The 20,633-nt window shown below is 69.1% G+C and overlaps 1 protein-coding gene across 1 annotated transcript in view; it reads right to left on the reverse strand.

Annotated features, from left to right (window-relative positions):
• Positions 1 to 419: 419 nt before the first annotated feature.
• Positions 420 to 20,633, reverse strand: part of FGFR4 (fibroblast growth factor receptor 4) — a 53,690-nt gene continuing 33,476 nt past the window's right edge. Inside the window, 18 exon segments of the mRNA XM_077823758.1 lie at positions 420 to 1,231; positions 1,350 to 1,455; positions 1,542 to 1,679; positions 1,912 to 1,982; positions 3,035 to 3,157; positions 5,091 to 5,215; positions 5,218 to 5,280; positions 5,669 to 5,779; positions 5,871 to 5,992; positions 6,952 to 7,097; positions 9,425 to 9,618; positions 9,728 to 9,866; positions 10,200 to 10,390; positions 11,119 to 11,242; positions 11,482 to 11,648; positions 12,179 to 12,265; positions 12,549 to 12,815; positions 15,456 to 15,593. Of these exon segments, the coding sequence (XP_077679884.1) occupies positions 1,085 to 1,231; positions 1,350 to 1,455; positions 1,542 to 1,679; positions 1,912 to 1,982; positions 3,035 to 3,157; positions 5,091 to 5,215; positions 5,218 to 5,280; positions 5,669 to 5,779; positions 5,871 to 5,992; positions 6,952 to 7,097; positions 9,425 to 9,618; positions 9,728 to 9,866; positions 10,200 to 10,390; positions 11,119 to 11,242; positions 11,482 to 11,648; positions 12,179 to 12,265; positions 12,549 to 12,815; positions 15,456 to 15,593 (2,459 nt within the window). The 3' untranslated portion in view covers positions 420 to 1,084.

Genomic DNA, 20,633 nt, shown 5'->3' on the forward strand with positions numbered 1-20,633 from the left:
AGCCCAAAGGAGCCCGTCGCTTGCTTGGGCGGTCCCACAGGCAGAGGCAAAACCCTGCAGCGAGGGTGAGGCGGAGGGGGCTCCATGGCCAAGGGGGAGACCCGGCAGGGGCGAGGCTCCAGGCCTGCCCGGGGCGGAGGATGCCGGCTGGACACGGAAGCTGTGCCTGCAGCCGGAAGCCCGGGCTGAGGGCCTGGCAGAAACGCCCGCAACACTGCGGAAGCAGCGCAGGGCGAGGAAGGAGGGGCTCTGGGAGACGTGTCCAAGCCCCAGGTCACCATGGGAAGGGTCCAGGCTGGGCCTGACACCCGGGCTCGGTGCATGGAGCAGCAGCCCCCACCCCTCCCCAGAGGCAGCCAAGAAACCTCCAGCAAGAGGCTCTATTCCAAAAATAATTTATCCAGGCGATCTTTCATGTGCATTAGAGACGCTATGTACATAAATATTCCTCTCTCTAGCTATGTACAGGGCTGGGTGGGCTGTGAGGGCGGCTGGCTGGGCCCTGGGCAGGGCACTCCCAGTGCGTGTGTTCACGTGTGCACACACACCTGGCTCCCACCGGCACCGTACCACAAAAATATGGTTAAAAAGGACATCAAACAAAACAAGCAGAGTTTCCTGGGCGAGGCCTGTGGGTGGCCCCAGGCAGCCCCGCTGGGCACCACGCCCACGCCCCGGGCTGCCCCCCTTGCCCAGGGGCCGACGTGAGTTCACTCTACCCTGCAGGAGGCGGCGTTGGGTTCGGGGCCCAGCTAGCACATTTGGGGGCTGGGCAGCGTGCGAAGGCCCAGGGTGCCCTGACGGCCTGGAGGGCAGACGCCAGCTGGAGGCTGGGGGGCCCATGGAAGTCCCCAGGCCAGCCGAGGCCAACCCCTCACAAGGAGCAGGTCCAGGGGCTGGGATGGAGGGGGCGGGGGCGCCCGTGGCTCAGAGACTCCAGCTGCTCAGCTCTCTCCAGGGCCCTGCGGTGGGGAGGAGGGGAAGTGCCAGAAGAACTGCCTCGTCATTCCCAGCCCCACTGCCAGGCTGTCCAACCCCCAGAGCCAAGGTGCCCTGGGCAGCCACGCCAGTGCCTGGCGGCCCCTCACGTCCTCACGCTGCGGTAGGAGAAGAGGCGGGGAGTGACGGGCAGGGGGTCGTGGGTGAAGACGGAGTCGTCGGAGGAGCAGGTGCTGGTGGTGTCCTCGCAGGAGGGCGAGTACTGCTCGAAGGGCATGGACAGGTCCAGGTACTGTGGGAGGGAAGAGCCGTCAGCATCGCAGGGAGCGTGCCCCCCAGAGACAAGCCAGGAACTCGCTGGCCGCCTTCCTGTGCCACGCACACAGCGCCTGCCTGCTCTGCAAACCTACCTCCTCCGAGACAGCTGCCAGGATCTTGTCCAGCCCTTCCACCAGCTGCTTGAAGGTGGGGCGCTGGGAGGGGACAGCATGCCAGCACTCCCTCATCAGCATGTACCTGGCAAGGCAGGGCAGAGCAGAGAGCCGTCAGCCAGAGGAACCCGCCCCCACCCCCCCATGCCAGCGGGCAGCGCGGGTACTCACAGCTCGTGGGAGCAGTTGGAGGGCTTGTCCATGCGGTGCCCTTCCTTCAGCAGCTTGAAGAGTTCTTCCACCGGGATCCCAGGGTACGGGGAGCCCCCCAGCGTGAAGATCTCCCACATCAGAACCCCAAAGGACCACCTAGGAACAGGGCAAGCGTCAGGCCCAGCGTGGGGCTCGGACAGGCACCGTGGGCAGGGCACTGTCACTGGGCTGGGGGTGCCCATCTGGCCTCCGTTACTCAGAGAACGGGGCACACTCGACGCCTTGCTGTGTGCACAGTCCCAGCTAGCCCCGGCGGGGGCTGCCCGCGGGCCCGAGGCCCCAGCCCCCTCACGCCAGGCCCGGCCCCTGGCAGCGCAGCCGGACTCACACGTCGCTCTGGTGCGTGTACACTCTGTCGAACAGGGCCTCGGGTGCCATCCACTTCACGGGCAGCCGGCCCTGCAGGGAGACGAAAAGCCCTCAGCCCACGGCTGCTGCTGGGAGGCGAGACCTCTCCCCGCAACCCTCCCGGCCCTGGGCACCCCCCGGCCCTCCCCCACCCCCACCCCGCCCTCGGCACGCCCCGCCCCTCCCCGCAACCCTCCCGGCCCTCCCCTCGCCCCACCCCGCCCTCGGCACCCCCCCGCAACCCTCCCGGCCCTCCCCTCGTCCCACCCCGCCCTCGGCACCCCCCGCCCCTCCCCGCAACCCTCCCGGCCCTCGTCCCACCCCTACCCCTCCCTCGGCACCCCCCGCCCCTCCCCGCAACCCTCCCGGCCCTCCCCTCGTCCCACCCCCACCCCTCCCTCGGCACCCCCCACTCCTCCCCGCAACCCTCCCGGCCCTGGGCACCCCCCGGCCCTCCCCCACCCCCACCCCGCCCTCGGCACCCCCCGCAACCCTCCCGGCCCTCCCCTCGCCCCACCCCGCCCTCGGCACCCCCCGCCCCTCCCCGCAACCCTCCCGGCCCTCCCCTCGTCCCACCCCCACCCCTCCCTCGGCACCCCCGCCCCTCCCCGCAACCCTCCCGGCCCTCCCCTCGTCCCACCCCCACCCCACCCTCGGCACCCCCCGCCCCTCCCCACAACCCTCCCGGCCCTCCCCTCGTCCCACCCCTACCCCTCCCTCGGCACCCCCCGCCCCTCCCCGCAACCCTCCCGGCCCTCCCCTCGTCCCACCCCCACCCCTCCCTCGGCACCCCCCGCCCCTCCCCGCAACCCTCCCGGCCCTCCCCTCGTCCCACCCCCACCCCTCCCCGCAACCCTCCCGGCCCTCAGCACCCCCGGCCCTCCCCTCGTCCCACCCCGCTCCCCTCCCTTGGCACCCTGCGCCCCTCCCGGCCCTCAGCACCCCCGCCGCTCCCCTCGCCCCCCCCCCCTCCCTCGGCACCCCCCACCCCTCCCCTCATCCCACCACACCCCCCTCCCTTGGCACCCCCCCTCCCCACCCACCGCCCCGCCCTACTCCCCCCCCCGGCCCTCGGCAGCCCCGCCCCGCCCCACCGCACTCACGTTGCTCGTCTTTTTATAGTAGTCGATGTGGTGGACGTCCCGGGCCAGGCCAAAGTCCGCGATTTTCAGCACGTTCTCCTCGGTGACCAGCACGTTGCGGGCGGCCAGGTCCCTGTGGATGCACTGCAGGGAGGGGGCAGCTCAGGGCCGGGGGGGGCGCGTGCTGCAGCCCGACACCCTCAGCGGGGGCCTGGCCAAATACATCTCTCCCCACGACCTCCGCTCCAGGGGCCAGGAGCCTCCCGCCCCCCCCGGGCGCTGCCTGAGCCCAGCACCTGCTGCCCCCCAGTAGCTGCCTGGCAGAGCCGGGTCCCAGCCAGGCTCCTGTGATGGGCTGGGGGGAGGGGGACGCTCTGGGCCAGGGCGTGTTAACTCTTCAGTGGCCCTCCCCCAAGCGCCGTGGCCCAGAGCAGGGAGACGTGCGGGGAGCTGTTCCACTGAGAGCGGTTTTGTGCCACGACCTCGGCTATGGGCAACCCCCTGGGTTCCCTGCATTCGACAGCACACAGCCCCCTTTGCCCCCCATAAGGCCCAGCAGAGAAGCTGGAGCGGGCCAGCTGGCTGGGACTTCCCTGATGGCAACCCCCGTCCCTTCCTGCAGGAGGAATGCCGCTCAGTCTGCCGGGAGCCAGGGCCCCCCCCATTCCCAGCCAGCCCCCCGGAGCCAGGGCCCCCCCATTCCCAGCCGGCGCCCTCAGAGCCAGGGCCCCCCCATTCCCAGCCGGCGCCCCCAGAGCCAGGGCCCCCCCATTCCCAGCCGGCGCCCCCAGAGCCAGGGCCCCCCCATTCCCAGCCGGCGCCCCCAGAGCCAGGGCCAAGCCCATTCCCAGCCGGCGCCCCCCAGAGCCAGGGCCAAGCCCATTCCCAGCCGGCGCCCCCAGAGCCAGGGCCAAGCCCATTCCCAGCCGGCGCCCCGGAGCCAGGGCCAAGCCCATTCCCAGCTGGAGCCAGGGCCCCCCCATTCCCAGCCGGCGCCCCGGAGCCAGGGCCAAGCCCATTCCCAGCCGGCGCCCCGGAGCCAGGGCCAAGCCCATTCCCAGCCGGTGCCCCCGGAGCCAGGGCCAAGCCCATTCCCAGCCGGTGCCCCCGGAGCCCAGGGCCAAGCCCATTCCCAGCTGGAGCCAGGGCCCCCCCATTCCCAGCCGGCGCCCCGGAGCCAGGGCCAAGCCCATTCCCAGCCGGCGCCCCCAGAGCCAGGGCCCCCCCATTCCCAGCTGGCGCCCCCAGAGCCAGGGCCCCCCCATTCCCAGCCGGCGCCCCCAGAGCCAGGGCCCCCCCATTCCCAGCCGGCGCCCCCCAGAGCCAGGGCCAAGCCCATTCCCAGCCGGCGCCCCGGAGCCAGGGCCAAGCCCATTCCCAGCCGGTGCCCCCGGAGCCAGGGCCAAGCCCATTCCCAGCCGGTGCCCCCGGAGCCAGGGCCAAGCCCATTCCCAGCTGGAGCCAGGGCCCCCCCATTCCCAGCCGGCGCCCCGGAGCCAGGGCCAAGCCCATTCCCAGCCGGCGCCCCCGGAGCCCAGGGCCAAGCCCATTCCCAGCCGGCGCCCCCAGAGCCAGGGCCCCCCCCATTCCCAGCCGGCGCCCCCGGAGCCAGGGCCAAGCCCATTCCCAGCCGGCGCCCCGGAGCCAGGGCCAAGCCCATTCCCAGCCGGAGCCAGGGCCGTCCCCATTCCCAGCCGGCGCCCCCAGAGCCAGGGCCCCCCCCCATTCCCAGCCGGCGCCCTGGAGCCAGGGCTGCCCCCATTCCCAGCCGGCGCCCCCAGAGCCAGGGCCCCCCATTCCCAGCCGGCGCCCCAGAGCCAGGGCCCCCCCATTCCCAGCCGGCGCCCCGGAGCCAGGGCCCCCCCCATTCCCCAGCCGGCGCCCTGGAGCCAGGGCTGCCCCCATTCCCAGCCGGCGCCCTGGAGCCAGGGCCCCCCATTCCCAGCCGGCGCCCCAGAGCCAGGGCCCCCCCATTCCCAGCCGGCGCCCCCAGAGCCAGGGCCCCCCCATTCCCAGCCGGCGCCCCAGAGCCAGGGCCCCCCCATTCCCAGCCGGCCCCCCAGAGCCAGGGCCTTACCCTCTTTGACTCCAGGTACTCCATGCCGCGGGCCACCTGGTAGCCGCAGGAGAGCAAGCCCTTGAAGGAGAGCTGCTCCGCGGGCACGGCGCTGGCGTCGAAGGTGTAGTCAGGCGTGGGGGGCGCCGGGCACGCAGGAACTCCCGCAGGTTCCCCTTGGAGGCAAATTCCACCAGCACGTACAGTGGCCCTGTGGAGCCGGACCATCCGGTGGGGCTCAGGGTCGCTGGGGCACCCCTCAGCCCCCGCAAGGCACAACCCCCCTCCAAAGGGTGGCAGCACCCCCCCATCCGCCTCAAGCTCAGTCTGCTCCGCCCCCACTTCGAGTTCAGCAGCCCCCCCGGCCCCCCAGCAGTCCCGCCCGCCCCAAGCATGGCAGCGAACCCCCCTTCCGTGAATATAAACCCCCCCCAGCAGCCCCTGCCCGCCCCAAGCATGGCAGCGAACCCCCCTTCCGTGAATATAACCCCCCCCCAGCAGTCCCGCCCGCCCCAAGCATGGCAGCGAACCCCCCTTCCGTGAATATAAACCCCCCCCCCAGCAGCCCCTGCCCGCCCCGAAGCGTGGCAGCCCCTCACCGTCCTGTGTGCAGACCCCCAGCAGGTTGATGATGTTTTTGTGCTTGTCCATCAGTTTCATCATCTCCATCTCGGAGATCAGGTCGGCCAGGTCCTTGTCTGTGGCGTTGTCTGGGGGAGAGGGAGAAGGTCACTGTGCAGGGCAGGGAACATGCGTACCCGGGGCTCAGCCCTGGGACACTGCCCCGCGCAGCCCCGTTACCTTTGAGCATCTTCACGGCCACAGTGAGAGCTCTGTCCGGCCCGGCTCTGTCCAGCCCATAGGCCTCTGCTCGCACCACCTGGCCAAAGCAGCCTTCTCCCAGGGGCTTGCCCAGCACCAGCCTGCGGAACGGACAGAGACTCCCGTGAGCGGGAGAGGGAGGGGAGGAAGCGTCCCCGGCCCTCCCCACACACAGCCCTCCCCACGCACGGAGCACACCAGAGAAAATCCAGACCGGCCGGGGGCTGCACCTCCCCGCCTCAAAGCCTGCCTGTGTCCCAGGGCCATGCAGGAGCCAGTGGCAGGAGGCTGAGAAGCCGGAACGAGCTCTCAGTAAAGCAACCCAGAGCCCATGTCCCAGGGCCATGCAGGGAGCCAGTGGCAGGAGGCTGAGAAGCCGGAACGAGCTCTCAGTAAAGCGACCCAGAGCCCATGTCCCAGGGCCATGCAGGGAGCCAGTGGCAGGAGGCTGAGAAGCCGGAACGAGCTCTCAGTAAAGCGACCCAGAGCCCATGTCCCAGGGCCATGCAGGGAGCCAGTGGCAGGAGGCTGAGAAGCCGGAACGAGCTCTCAGTAAAGCGACCCAGAGCCCATGTCCCAGGGCCATGCAGGGAGCCAGTGGCAGGAGGCTGAGAAGCCGGAACGAGCTCTCAGTAAAGCGACCCAGAGCCCATGTCCCAGGGCCATGCAGGGAGCCAGTGGCAGGAGGCTGAGAAGCCGGAACGAGCTCTCAGTAAAGCGACCCAGAGCCCATGTCCCAGGGCCATGCAGGGAGCCAGTGGCAGGAGGCTGAGAAGCCGGAACGAGCTCTCAGTAAAGCGACCCAGAGCCCATGTCCCAGGGCCATGCAGGGAGCCAGTGGCAGAGGCTGGGGCAGGCCCCGGGTCTCCTGCCTGCTCCGCTGGGCCCTCGCTCTGTGAATGGCTCTTTGAGGCAAACGATAACCCAGGCCCAGATCTGTCTGTCTGTCTGCCCGGGCCCCAGCCCCAGCCCCCCTGCAGCAGGGCAGTGCTAGGTGATCCGTCACCACGCCTGCCTTCGCACGGCCCTGGGGCCTGCCGAGAGCAGCGCAGGGCCCTACTTGTCTCGGGGGAACTCCCACGTGGAGTCCAGCGGCAGGTCAAGCTCCAGGACCCCGGCCAGCATCGGGGTGCAGCTGGACGAGAGGCGGGTGACGCGCATCAGGGACGTGCTGGACTTTCCTGAGCAGCTTGAGTCCAAGGAGAACTGAGGGAGAGCCCAAGAGACCCGCTGTCACCACCAGGCCAAACCGGGGAGCGCTGGGGGGAGAGGTTGTTTGCAGTGCAGGGCACAGCCCCGGAGCTGGGGAGAAGAGACTGCAGTGCAGGGTATGGTTGGAGGAGGGGCAGGAGAGAGGGAGGAAGCGGTTGCAGGGCACGGCTCGGCTGGGCGGGGGAGAGGGGGGAAGGGTTGCAGGGCAGGGCACGGCTCGGCTGGGCGGGGGAGAGGGGGAAGGGGTTGCAGGGCAGGGCACGGCTCGGCTGGGCGGGGGAGAGGGGGGAAGGGGTTGCAGGGCAGGGCACGGCTCGGCTGGGCGGGGGAGAGGGGGGAAGGGGTTGCAGGGCAGGGCACGGCTCGGCTGGGCGGGGGAGTGGGGGGAAGGGGTTGCAGGGCAGGGCACGGCTCGGCTGGGCGGGGGAGAGGGGGGAAGGGGTTGCAGGGCAGGGCACGGCTGGGCCGGGGAGCGGGGGAAGGGGTTGCAGGGCTCGGCTCGGCGGGGGAGTGGGGGGAAGGGGTTGCAGGGCTCGGCTCGGCTGGGCGGGGGAGAGGGGGGAAGGGGTTGCAGGGCACGGCTCGGCTGGGCCGGGGAGAGGGGGGAAGGGGTTGCAGGGCACGGCTCGGCTGGGCCGGGAGAGGGGGGAAGGGGTTGCAGGGCTCGGCTGGGCGGGGGAGAGGGGGGAAGGGGTTGCAGGGCACGGCTCGGCTGGGCGGGGGAGAGGGGGGAAGGGGTTGCAGGGCTCGGCTCAGCGGGGGAGAGGGGGAAGGGGTTGCAGGGCTCGGCTCGGCTGGGCGGGGGAGAGGGGGGAAGGGGTTGCAGGGCTCGGCTCGGCTGGGCGGGGGAGTGGGGGGAAGGGGTTGCAGGGCACGGCTCGGCTGGGCGGGGGAGTGGGGGGAAGGGGTTGCAGGGCTCGGCTCGGCGGGGAGAGGGGGGAAGGGGTTGCAGGGCTCGGCTGGGCGGGGGAGTGGGGGGAAGGGGTTGCAGGGCTCGGCTGGGCGGGGGAGAGGGGGAAGGGGTTGCAGGGCACGGCTGGGCGGGGGAGAGGGGGGAAGGGGTTGCAGGGCACGGCTCGGCTGGGCGGGGGAGAGGGGGGAAGGGGTTGCAGGGCTCGGCTCAGCGGGGGAGAGGGGGAAGGGGTTGCAGGGCTCGGCTCGGCTGGGCGGGGGAGAGGGGGGAAGGGGTTGCAGGGCACGGCTCGGCTGGGCGGGGGAGTGGGGGGAAGGGGTTGCAGGGCACGGCTCGGCTGGGCGGGGGAGTGGGGGGAAGGGGTTGCAGGGCACGGCTCGGCTGGGCGGGGGAGTGGGGGGAAGGGGTTGCAGGGCACGGCTCGGCTGGGCGGGGGAGAGGGGGAAGGGGTTGCAGGGCTCGGCTCGGCGGGGAGAGGGGGGAAGGGGTTGCAGGGCTCGGCTGGGCGGGGGAGTGGGGGAAGGGGTTGCAGGGCACGGCTCGGCTGGGCGGGGGAGAGGGGGAAGGGGTTGCAGGGCTCGGCTGGGCGGGGAGAGGGGGGAAGGGGTTGCAGGGCTCGGCTCGGCGGGGAGAGGGGGAAGGGGTTGCAGGGCACGGCTCGGCTGGGCGGGGGAGAGGGGGGAAGGGGTTGCAGGGCACGGCTCGGCTGGGCGGGGGAGAGGGGGGAAGGGGTTGCAGGGCTCGGCTGGGCGAGGGAGTTGGGGGAAGGGGTTGCAGGGCTCAGCTGGGCGGGGGAGAGGGGGAAGGGGTTGCAGGGCACGGCTCGGCTGGGCGGGGGAGTGGGGGAAGGGGTTGCAGGGCTCGGCTGGGCGGGGGAGTGGGGGAAGGGGTTGCAGGGCTCGGCTGGGCGGGGAGAGGGGGAAGGGGTTGCAGGGCTCGGCTGGGCGGGGGAGAGGGGGGAAGGGGTTGCAGGGCTCGGCTCGGCGGGGAGAGGGGGAAGGGGTTGCAGGGCTCGGCTGGGCGGGGGAGTGGGGGGAAGGGGTTGCAGGGCTCGGCTGGGCGGGGGAGTGGGGGGAAGGGGTTGCAGGGCTCGGCTGGGCGGGGGAGAGGGGGAAGGGGTTGCAGGGCTCGGCTGGGCGGGGGAGTGGGGGGAAGGGGTTGCAGGGCTCGGCTGGGCGGGGGAGAGGGGGAAGGGGTTGCAGGGCTCGGCTGGGCGGGGGAGAGGGGGGAAGAGGTGCAGCACACGGCACGGCCGCAGCGGGAGGTTGCAGCCAGGCGCAGGGCAGGGCAGTACCGTGCCCACACCGCGGCCGGGCCCTCGCCCTGCAGACTCAGCAGAGGGCTGTGCCCAACGCGCCGTGTCCAAGATCTGCTGGGGGCTCGCAGGCCCCCCGTGCCCCGGACGTACCTGTCTGATGAGCGGGAATTTGGAGAGCTTGTGAACGGCCATGGGCTCCAGGGGCTGTTTGCTGGGCTGGGTCTGCATGCGGCACAGCACCACGATGACGGCAGCCATGGCCACAGCCAGGGAGCCCGACGTGTAGATGACGATGTCGGTGTACTTGGTCTCGGGGGTCTCCACCTCCCGCCCCAGCTCCTCTGCTGGAGAGCGAAGCCAGTGAGCCTGGGCCCTGCTCCGCCCCGCACACCCGGGGTCTCGGCAGGTGGGGACCCTGCCATGGCCGGAGCTCTCCCAGCCCCCCAGCCTTACCTGGCAGCACGGTGAGCCAGGCTGACTGGTAGGACAGGCCGATGGAGTTCCCGGCCAGGCAGGTGTATTCCCCAGCATCCTCCCTGGAGACATTGTGCAGGTGCAGCACCTCGACCTCCGAGCTGTTAATGTCGGCTGTCTGCGGGGGTCAGAGCCGCAGCATCAGGGCCCAGCCCCACACACGGGCCCTGGCCTCCTCCTCAAGCTGGGCTGCAGGGCAAAGGGGTCCCAGCGGGCAGCTGATTCTTTCCCATGGCGGTGGGGCGCTGAGCTCCATGGACCCAGGCTGAGCCTGCCCGGCCATTCCTGCTTGGCCTGAGCCCCTCGAGGATACCCTGCTGCCCCTAGGTCTGGGACTCCTCCCACTGCTCCCCGCCCCCAGGCTGCCTCGAGTCCCACCAGGGCCCTGGGGGCCACGTGCGCCCCAGAGAGCCAGCGCCCTGCACCAGGAGGGGCTAGCCCGGGCAGTTACCTTGAGCACTTGGACGTAGGGCACCCCGTCGGGGCCGAAGCTGCTGCCGTTCACCTCGATGTGTCTGAGCCACTGGATGTGGGGCTGGGCGTCGCTGTACACCTTGCAGAAGAACTCCACGTCGCTGCCCACCACCGCCGTGGTGTTGGCAGGCAGCCCGGCCTGCAGGATGGGCCTGTGCGGGGACCTCTCTGCCGGGAGGGAAGAAGAGAGCAGCATCGCCCAGCTGGACAGCCTGCAGCAGGGCCGACTCCGCCCCGCACGCGCCATGCGCCAGCCGCCGCAGGGGGCCCCGGCCAAGTGGGCAGAGCAGGGCACTAGCAGGCAGGGCACCTGGTTTGTGTCACCAACTCCCTCCGTGCCCTGGGGCGGTCACAGCCTCTCTGTACCTCTTCCCCAGGGGTCAGACGGGAGCCCCCTCCCTCCCCCGCTGCAGCACCCAGCTGCTCACTCAGGTCAGAGCATGTCTCTTGCTTGTCTGTCCACCTCCCTCCTCGCCCTGGCGGCTGACTCTCCTCCACCATTACCCATGGCTGCCGCAGACACCTTGCCAGCCCAGCACCACCGCCCGGCCAGGAATTCCTCCAGGCCCGCAGCAGCCAGAAGAGGAGGGCCAGAGAGGGGCAGGAGGCAGGTCCCGGCTGGGGGTTAGTTGCTTTCATTTGATGCCAGGACCCAGATGATCCCCAACACGCTGTGAAGCTTTGGGATCAGTGACCCTGCACCCAGGCGTCTGGTCTGCTCCCAGGCTGCATGGGGACGGCCCCTGACAGGGACACAGACCCCTCGTTCGTGTTCCCTCGTTAGTACAGTCCCCGTTAGTCTGCGCCAGGCAGCACTTGAATGGGGAAGTCCTAGAGTCAGTGTCCCCTCCTACTGCTGTGAGCCAGGGCTGCCCTGGCACAGGGAAAGGCCTCACCTAACACGTCCAGCAAGTAGCTGTACCGGATGCTGCCGGCCTGGTTCTCCACCAGGCAGGTGTAGTTCCCCCGGTCGGAAGGCACCACGCTCTCCATGACCAAGCTCCAGTGCTGGGGCCGGAGCTGCAGAGAGATGGGGACACAAGCACCAGGTGAGGGGAGGCAGACGGCACCCGGTGCCCAGCAGAGCCCCCCATGGAGCGGGCAGGCAGAAGCCTTCCCCTTATCCCGGAGGGCTCGGCTCAGAGGCAGCGCCTGGTTACAGGAAGCTCTGATCTCAGCCAGAGGCCTCCAGGGGACCGGGGGAGAGCCCAAGGGAGGAGAGGTGACAGCTCCGATCGGCTCCCTGGGATCACGCTTACCCGAATCCCGCCGATGCGGTGCTCCCCCCGGAACTCCCGCCCGTTCTTTAGCCAGCGGATGCTGGGGCTGGGACTCCCTGACGCCGGGCAGCGGAACTTGACGGTGTTTCCCGCAGGGACAGCATACAGCTTCTTATCCATCCGGTGAGGCTGCGTCCAATACGGGGCTGAGGAAGACATCGCACGATTGACGGCCATTAGCCCCGGGGTCGGGAGACGTTCCCAGTGCCAAGCACCAGGGCTTGGAGAGTGCACGGCGCTGTGCCCAGGGACCCAGCCCATCCTGCGGCGAGGCCGTGCTCCAGCTCCTCCAAAGCTCCCATGTATCGAACACTGGGACAGCAAGGAAGAGGACTGCAAAGCCATCCGGCAGGCGCAGCAGCACTCCCCCAGCACTGCCCTCTGCCCCAGGCACAGAGCTTAACCCGGGAACCCTGTGCAGCTGAGCACAGGCCAGGACATGGCCCCGTTCAGCCGCCTGCCGTGGGTGACACACAGAGGCTGCCAAGCACATGGGGGCTGATGGGAGGGGCACAGCAATGTTCCTGCAGAGAAAGAGGCGTACGGGCAGGGTGCCCTGCACTCCTGGCAGCTTGAATAACCCAACACCAAACTCCTTTTCCCTCGTCTCTTGCTCCAGCAGAGCTGGGGGCTCAGGACAGCCCCTGCCATGCAGGCAGCTAGCCCCGGGACTGACCTCTGCGGTAAGTGGGCTCCTCGTTTGAATCACCGAGGGACCTGTCCCCGTTGCTGTCTTCGTCATCATCACCTGAGGCCAGCGAGTCTGAAGGAAAGTGTTACGAGAGGGGTCACATTCCTGCTGCCGGGGAGCTCCCGGCTACTCCAACCCCAGTTCTTTGGAGTGGGGCAGGGCACTGGCTTTGGAGAGTGTACCCAGCTACTCCAGACCAAGCAGGGGACGCTGCCAGGAGCGGGGCAGGAGCACTGGCTGGCTTGGGGAGTGCGGGTGGGGGGGAGCGTTCCCAGGTAGGCTGATCCTGGGCTCTCCCAGCAGGGGGTGCTGCGGGGAGTGGGGCAGGACAGGCCCACCTGCCCGGGGCTCTCACCCACAACGGAGATGGTGAAGTTGTGCAGACTCTGGCCAGTGTCCTGCGCCCGGCACACATAGAGCCCCGAGTCCTCGTAGGCGACCTCGGCAATCTCCAGCGTGCGCTGCCAGATGCGGACGCGCCCGCCTGGGAAGAGCTGCTTGGCCTCCTTGTACCAGGCGACGTCCAGGCTGTGGTTGGCATCGCAGTGAAGCTTCAGCACGTGGCCGGGGTCCAGCAGGAGGTGCTCCTCCTCCGTCTCCAGCAGGCGGCTCTCAAACAGCGCTGCCCAGCACAGAGGGGACACAGCTGAGCGCCAGGGCCCGCAGGCAGCTCATCCCTCCACAGACAAGCTCAGCAGCTCTGTTGGCTGCGGGGGCTCCCCCAGCTCCCCACCACACTGACACCCTGCGGAGAGGCCAGCCATGGGCCGGGGCAGCCAAGTGGGACCTCTGCCCCAGGCAGGCCCCAAGCAGCTGCTCCTTCCACCCTCTGCAATGGACAAGCCAGGGCAGATGGGGGCAGCGTGTCCTGCGGTGGCATTTCCAAGCACGTGAGGAGCCACAGGCAGGAGCATGGACCCTGCCCTGGGCAGACAGCCCAGAGATAAGAGGCTTTAATCAGCAGCCACTGGTTGGCATGGACTTACTGCTGCCCCCGGGCCCCACACACAGCCAGCTGACGAGCCCAGGCCACAGGGCCTGCTCCCTCCTCTCCGCACCACTCCAAGGCCAGGGCCTGGGCCCCTGTGTGGCCAGCACAGGGTAGGTGTTGGGGGCTGGTTTTCTGGATCCTAGAGCCAGGCTGCCCGTGGCATTGGCTCCCCTTTCCAGAGGCCCTTGGCATGGGGCATGCCCAGCATTAACACTGGGGGCCAAGGGCCCAGGATCCCCACTCAGGGCGGGTGCCATCACCCCCTGCCCGCAGCCTTCTCCCATTGACAGCACCCCCGATCTCCTGCTGCAGAGCCTCCTCGCGTTCAGCCGAACCCCCAGCCCAGCTCTCCGCACCGGCCCTGCCGAGAAGGGAGCTCTGCACGTGCCCCCTCCCGGCCTCCAGGGCACCCAGACAGAGACATCCCTCAGCTGGCTGCTTGACAGGCTCCCAAATGGACCCCTCAGGCAGCCAGGGACTGCAGCTCCTCCCCCGCCAGCCCCTCTTCCCGTCTGACCTCCAGCGGGGCCCATTTTCTTCCCCTTCCCATGCTCTGCCTGGGCCCAGCCCCGGCCCCCTTGGCAGGGCTGAGGAGAGCACTGAGCCAGCACAGGGGAGCAGCATTTAGCCCCCCCGCCCCCTCCCCAGCGCTGCCTGGGCTGGGGCGGGAGGGCTCCCAGCTGGGAATGGCCAGTGGGAGTGACGGGTTTTCACACTTAGCTGCCTCCAGCACTTCCCGCGGCCTGTTTGTCTAACCTGGATTTGAACCGTAATTGCTCTGGTGACACCCCCGCAAAGCAGGGCCATGGGAACCTGGCGGGCGGGCACTCCCCCACCCCACAGCTCGCTGCACCATGGCCCCACCCAGCCCCTCTCTTGCTGCCCCTGACTGGCCCTGACCTTGCCGGAGTTCTCACAGCTGATCTCCAGACCGGACACCACCTATCCCCTCCGAAGGGCCCTGCCCATCCCCAGCCAGGCGCTGCTCTGTTCGGCTGCCTGCCCCCTCACGGCACGCCAGAGGGGGGCGAGGGGGATTCCCTCCCACCCCGACCAGCTCCGCTCCTGCTAGCCCTGCAGAGTGAGGGGAGTGAGTCCGTTCTGCCCCAGGCGTGGTGACTGAGAACCCTTAGGGCTGCAGATGAGGAGAGGGAAGAAGGGGCCAGATGTCAAGGGTCTGCGGGGCTGGCTGCTTTGTGTGTAAATGGAGCAGGTTTGATCTGGAGTCAGAGCCAATGAGAGCTGACCCCAAGTCCCTCAGAACCACACTTTAACCAGGACACGTCCTGAACAAAGCCAGAGAATCCATAACGAGTGACTCCAGCTGCCGGCCTGGCTCACTCCACTGCAGGGCCAGGGCCAGGGCCTTGCTCGGGCAGACCCAGGAGATGGGGTGGGAGGGAGGTTTGATCATTCAAGCAGTGTCTCCATCAGCTGCTGGCTTGGGGCTCAGTGGCTGACACCAGAGCACAGCCTGAGAGCAGAGTTATCAGGAGCCTGAACCCGCCCACAGCCCGCAAGACAAATAACCGCTCCCAAGCCAGCTGCCAGGTCTGAGGCGAAAGGGCTCCTCTTGGCCCAGCCTCGAGGAGCCAGACTCTGGGCCCCTGGGGAAGGGCCAGGGCCAAACGCTCCATTAGCTGAGGGCTTTGAAAAGCCAAGTCGGTGCCCCCTGAGCTGAGGTCTCTGGCTGTTACCACAATACTAACTAACCCTCCATCCTGTGAGAGTCTCACTGGGCACCTCCCAAGCACCACCAAGGGACCCAGGAACCAAGCACCAATCAAGCTGCTCGGAAGTCCCCGGCATCCTACGTGGGCTACTCAGCCGAGCGCCAGGAGAAAGACAGAAAAACCTCAGCAAAGCTGCCCAGCTGTGCCCCACGCCTGGCTGGAGCACAGTGCGACCCCCGTAGCGGTGAACTGCACCATCTGTCTGCACCGGGCCTCGTGCAACAGGAGCCGGCCTGGAGCCTGCGGCCACTGGAGCCGCACTCGATACTCGTGGTGGTACCCGCCTCTGAACAGCGCCTCCCCGTGCTGGGCACACACTCCGTGCCACCGCCCCGTTCTTGCACACGCCTGTGTGCCATGCACACCTACCCGCACGGCCCCAGGCCCGAGTGCTAAGAACTAGGCTGGGACTCCAGCTATTTCCCCCTGCTCCCGGCAGCTCTGCGGGCTCCCAGGCTACCCCTGGTCCTTCCTCCCAGCTCCCCTCACCCCCGGGCTCTGTCCTGCCTGCGCCAGGCCCCTCTCTGGCCTTTCATACCTGGCTCCATTGTCCTTCCTGGGGAAGCAGCTGCTTGAGCCCCTGTTGTCACCGCTGCCAGGAGGCTCAGCAGGGCACAGGGCAGTGGCTGCATCTTCCTGCCCTTCCTTTCCTGGCTCAGCCTTGAGCCCTCACAGCCTGAAAACACAGGGCCAGAGAGAGCCACTTACCCTGCCGCGGCCACAACCTGCTCGCGCCCCGAGTGTTCCAGCCCCCGGGGAACCCCCAGAGCCTCAACCCCCGCCGCAGGGGGGCAATGCAGACTCCCCACCACGAGCTGAGCTGTTAACCCCTTCCATTCCGCTCCATCCGGAGCGGGCAAGGGCCTGGAGGGAGGGTGTGGGCCCAAGAGGACCCCTCCACCCTTCCTGCAGGGGGCTGGCAGCATTTGGCCCCCAGGCAGGGGTGTGCCAGCCTGGCGGACACTGCTCTCCCAGAGCTACTTCAGAACAGGGTCAGCGCGGGCGGAGCAGGGATCCAGGAGCCAGTGGGAGGGCAGGGGGCTGCCTCGGTGTCCTGGACACCCTGGGACAATCCGAGTTATCCCAGCAGGGAGGAGGGTGCGGGTGGGGGGGGAAGAGTCACCCCACGGAGCTGGCTCCAGCCAAGGCTGGGAGAACCAGGCGCTTCCAGGAGACAGGGTCCCCTCCACCACCAGTCAGGGCATGGGACCGGGGCTGCGAGATCGCACTGGTGACCGCTCCCCCCACTGTCTCCCCATCCCCTGCCCCGTCACAGCGCTGGGCGCAGGCAGGGCGCGGGGGAACCAGCCCAGCCCCGGCCGCTCCCTCCAGCCAGCGCCAGCCCGGACTCGCCCCCAGCCCCGCAGCCCACCGGCCACTGCGGAAACAAGGGCTGCCCGCCCCCCGGCTTCCACTGCCCCTGGCCGGGCAGGCTGGGCGCGCCTGGGGGCTCCCCGTGTCTGGGTGGGGTGACCGGGGAGCAGGGGCGCCGAGGGCCAGGGAACCAAACTCAGACCCTAGATGTGATGGAATCGCCGGGGGGCAGCGCCCCCCCCGCACCCAGGTTCCAGCGCCCATGGGGGGAGCCGCGGGGCGGCCGGCCAGTTTAATGGTTAATCTGCCTGACAAAGGCTTCCAGCGCCCGGCGCGGCTGGTCACAGATTTACAGACCCCGTTGCTGCAGGACACGGGCAAAGTCCGCCGGCCCCGCCCGGGCTCCCGGGGAGCTCCCCGCTCCGCAGCTCCCGTTCCCCGGAGCGGAGCTCAAGCAACCGGCACAAGAAAGTTTCCCTTTTCTGCTGCCCCCGGGCGAGTCCAGCGGCCCCGGGGTGCCCGCCCCCCCGCCCTGCCACCAGCGCCCGGCCCCCCTCCAGCCCCCGGCCCCCCACCGCTCCCTGCCACCAGCCCCCGGCCCCCCTCCGGCCCCCCACCGCTCCCTGCCACCAGCGCCCGGCCCCCCACCGCTCCCTGCCACCAGCCCCCGGCCCCCCTCCAGCCCCCGGCCCCCCACCGCTCCCTGCCACCAGCCCCCGGCCCCCCACCGCTCCCTGCCACCAGCGCCCGGCCCCCCACCGCTCCCTGCCACCAGCGCCCGGCCCCCCTCCGGCCCCCCACCGCTCCCTGCCACCAGCGCCCGGCCCCCCACCGCTCCCTGCCACCAGCCCCCGGCTCCCCACCGCCCCCGGCCCCCCACCGCTCCCTGCCACCAGCCCCCGGCTCCCCACCGCCCCCTGCCACCAGCGCCCGGCTCCCCGACCCCTCACCGCCGCCGGCTCCCTGCTGCGGGGCTCTAGGGCCGGGCTCCATCCCTCCGCATCCCGGAGGCTCGGGAAGGGGCGCTGGGGGTCTGGGCTGGAGCTGCCGGGAGCCCCTTGCGCGCAGCCGGGCTGGCTCCTTCCCCCGGGCGCCCTGGCCGCGCTCTGCAGCTCCCGGCGCCGGCTCCCCGCCTCTGGCGGCAGCGCAGGAGGGGCCGCTGGGCGTGCGGAGCGCAGCGCTCGGGTTACACCGCGCCAACAATGGGCCGCCCCCGCCCCGCCCCTGCTCAGGCTCGGGTCAGCCGCATTCCTGCCCCGGGGCGGCCTTGGGGACCGAGACTTGCTCCCTGCGGGCCTGGGGGAGCTGCAGCCAGCAGGGAACGGGGCTACCCTGCGGGGTCCTAGCCCAGCCAGGCAGGGAGGGATGGGGAGCACGGCCCCTGTGCAGGGACCTGTCGCTGGGGGGAGGCACTGCTTCCCCAGCCCCGGCTGCACCGCCTGCCAGGAGCCTTTCTCCCCTGCTGCCATGGATGGGGTGAGCGGGGGACTGGACTAGATAACCTTCTGAGGTCCCTCCCAGTCCTATGATTCTTCTGCCCTTTGCCCACCCCTTCCCAGAGTGTGCAGAGAGCATACCGCATTGACACAATGCACCCTGGTCTGTGGAACTCACTGCCACAAGATCTCAGATCACAAGAGCCTGGCAGGGCTCCAAAAGGGATCTGGTGTTTAGGCGGAAACATGCAGAGGGACAGACCCCACTGGCTTCAGGCCTTTAACTCACTAGCTGAGCGAGCAGCTTGCTGGGGGCAGGCTGGGGTAGAACTGCAGGCTCAGGACCATTCTCACCTGGGCAGGCCAGAGGGGGGTTAGATCATCCTGTCTGACCTGCATCACGCAGGCTGGAGAACCTCCCCCCACCCACCCCGTGGTTTGTGTGTGGAGCCCCACAGCTTGGGCGTGGGACTGGGGCAGATTTCGGAGAGCCCGTCTGGATGGATTCCAAGACCCCAGGCGCAGGAGAATCCATCCCGTCCCATGGCAATTCCCATGGCTAGTCACCCTCCTCTGGAAAATCGCGTCTTGCGTCCCTTGGAACTTCCCTGCCTTTGTCTGGGACCTGGCAGAGCCCAGTTGTGCTAGGCCCTACGTAAACATGTCAGTGGCGGGTCCCTGCCCAGAAGAGTTTCCAGTCCACAGGTTTGTCTCCAGGGGAACCATTACCAGGGGAACCGCAGCAGTATGGTCAGGCCACAGACCTGCTCCACACCCGGGGACACACCCGGAGACACACCGGAGCGCTCCACACCCGGAGACACACCCAGAGACACACCGGAGCGCTCCACACCTGGGGACACACCCGGGGACACACCCGGAGACACACCGGAGCGCTCCACACCCGGAGACACACCCAGAGACACACCGGAGCGCTCCACACCTGGGGACACACCCGGAGACACACCGGAGCGCTCCACACCCGGAGACACACCCGGAGACACACCGGAGCGCTCCACACCTGGGGACACACCCGGAGACACACCGGAGCGCTCCACACCCGGAGACACACCCGGAGACACACCGGAGCGCTCCACACCTGGGGACACACCCGGAGACACACCGGAGCGCTCCACACCCGGAGACACACCTGGAGACACACCGGAGCGCTCCACACCCGGAGACACACCGGAGCGCTCCACACCCGGAGACACACCCGGAGACACACCGGAGCGCTCCACACCCGGAGACACACCGGAGCGCTCCACACCCGGAGACACACCCGGAGACACACCGGAGCGCTCCACACCCGGAGACACACCGGAGCGCTCCACACCCGGAGACACACCCGGAGACACACCGGAGCGCTCCACACCCGGAGACACACCCAGAGACACACCGGAGCGCTCCACACCCGGAGACACACCCGGAGACACACCAGAGTGTTCCACACCTGGGGACACACCCAGAGACACACCCGGAGACACACCGGAGCGCTCCACACCTGGGGACACACCTGGGGACACACCGGGGCGCTCCACACCTGGGGACACACCCAGAGACACACCGGGGCGCTCCACACCTGGGGACACACCGGGGCGCTCCACACCCGGGGACACACCGGAGCGCTCTGTGCTATCCCCACCCGAGCGCAGCGAGGCCAGGACAGTTCCCCATGTGCACAAGCTCTAAATATGAATGGAGGCCACCAGCCACTAGGACAAACTCCCCAGGGCCACGAGGAGTCTCTGTCCCTCAGTGGCATCAGAGCCAGGTTGGTGCCTTCCTGGAAGATGCTTTAGTGAGTGGGCTCAAAGCAGGGGAAAGGGGGTGAACCCCCCCGGCCTGTGCTAGGAAGGAGTGCAAACGATGGTGGTCGGATGGCTCCTTTTGCCCTTAAGCTCTATGAATAAGAGACCCCAGGTGGGTACAAGAGCCAGACAGGAGGACACAAGGAAGTGAGCTGATGCAGGTGGTCTCAGCCTGCCCAGCCCTTGCCATGTGCTCTGTAGATATCACGGCAGGGGAGGGGGGGAAGGCATAAGGGCACATGCAGGCTGATGCAGAGGGCAACACCCAGTGCCTTTCCTGACCCGCCCCACCTGGCTCTGCTGAGCAGGGGATTCCAGCTCTTGATTAAATCTCCCAGGATCCAAACAAACTCACATTCCAAAGGGATCTCAGCGACCCGCCCCCATCCAGCTGCATGTTATCTTCCCCCGCCACCGGGCATTTCAAACTGGGCTCTGCCTCCTGCCTCAGGGCCCTGGCCCTGCTTTCAGCTGCATATCAATGGCCTTAGTCTGGCCGTGTGCTGGCTCCTGGCCCGCAGGTATCTGTGGCCTTTGTGTCTGCTCTGTGTTAGCCCAACACATTAATGACTGTGGGGCCTGGGGCCGAGGGCCCTCCCTGCTGCATGGGGCAGAACCGCTACTCCAACAGGCCAGACTCGGCTGGGCCTTTTGATATGCAAACCCCACCGGTCTCGAAGTTTGCCTGGACTAGGGGACCGGACACCTGAGGGCCCCCCCAGCCCCTGGGCTCCACAGGGACGGACGGCCTAAGAGGGGAACTGCTGCAGTATCCTTGTCCCTTCTCCTTTCCCGGCTCCGATCATGAATAGGAAGACGGCTGCAGTTTCTGTGCTGGCCTGGCTCAGTGCTGCTCCATCCCCGCCCACCTTACGCCCCCTGCACTGCCCCAGGGAACGAAAGTCACCGAGCACCAGGAACAGGGTCTAGCTCCTCCTGTGGGACCAAGCCGGTGACCCCGGGCGCCACAAGTGGGTGGCCACTTGGCCTGCTCTGCCCTGGCCAGCGTAAGCGGCACAGCTGTGTGGCCGGTGTGGGTCACAGTGACCCCGCGATGCCAGCTGCACCCGAGGCAGCTGCAGTTACCCCGATCCAGGCATGTAGAAATTGGCATCAGCCCTTCTCTCCCCGTGCAGCCGTGCCCACACCGATACA

This window comes from Eretmochelys imbricata, chromosome 8, assembly GCF_965152235.1.
Source record: "Eretmochelys imbricata isolate rEreImb1 chromosome 8, rEreImb1.hap1, whole genome shotgun sequence".
NCBI lineage: Eukaryota > Metazoa > Chordata > Testudines > Cheloniidae > Eretmochelys > Eretmochelys imbricata.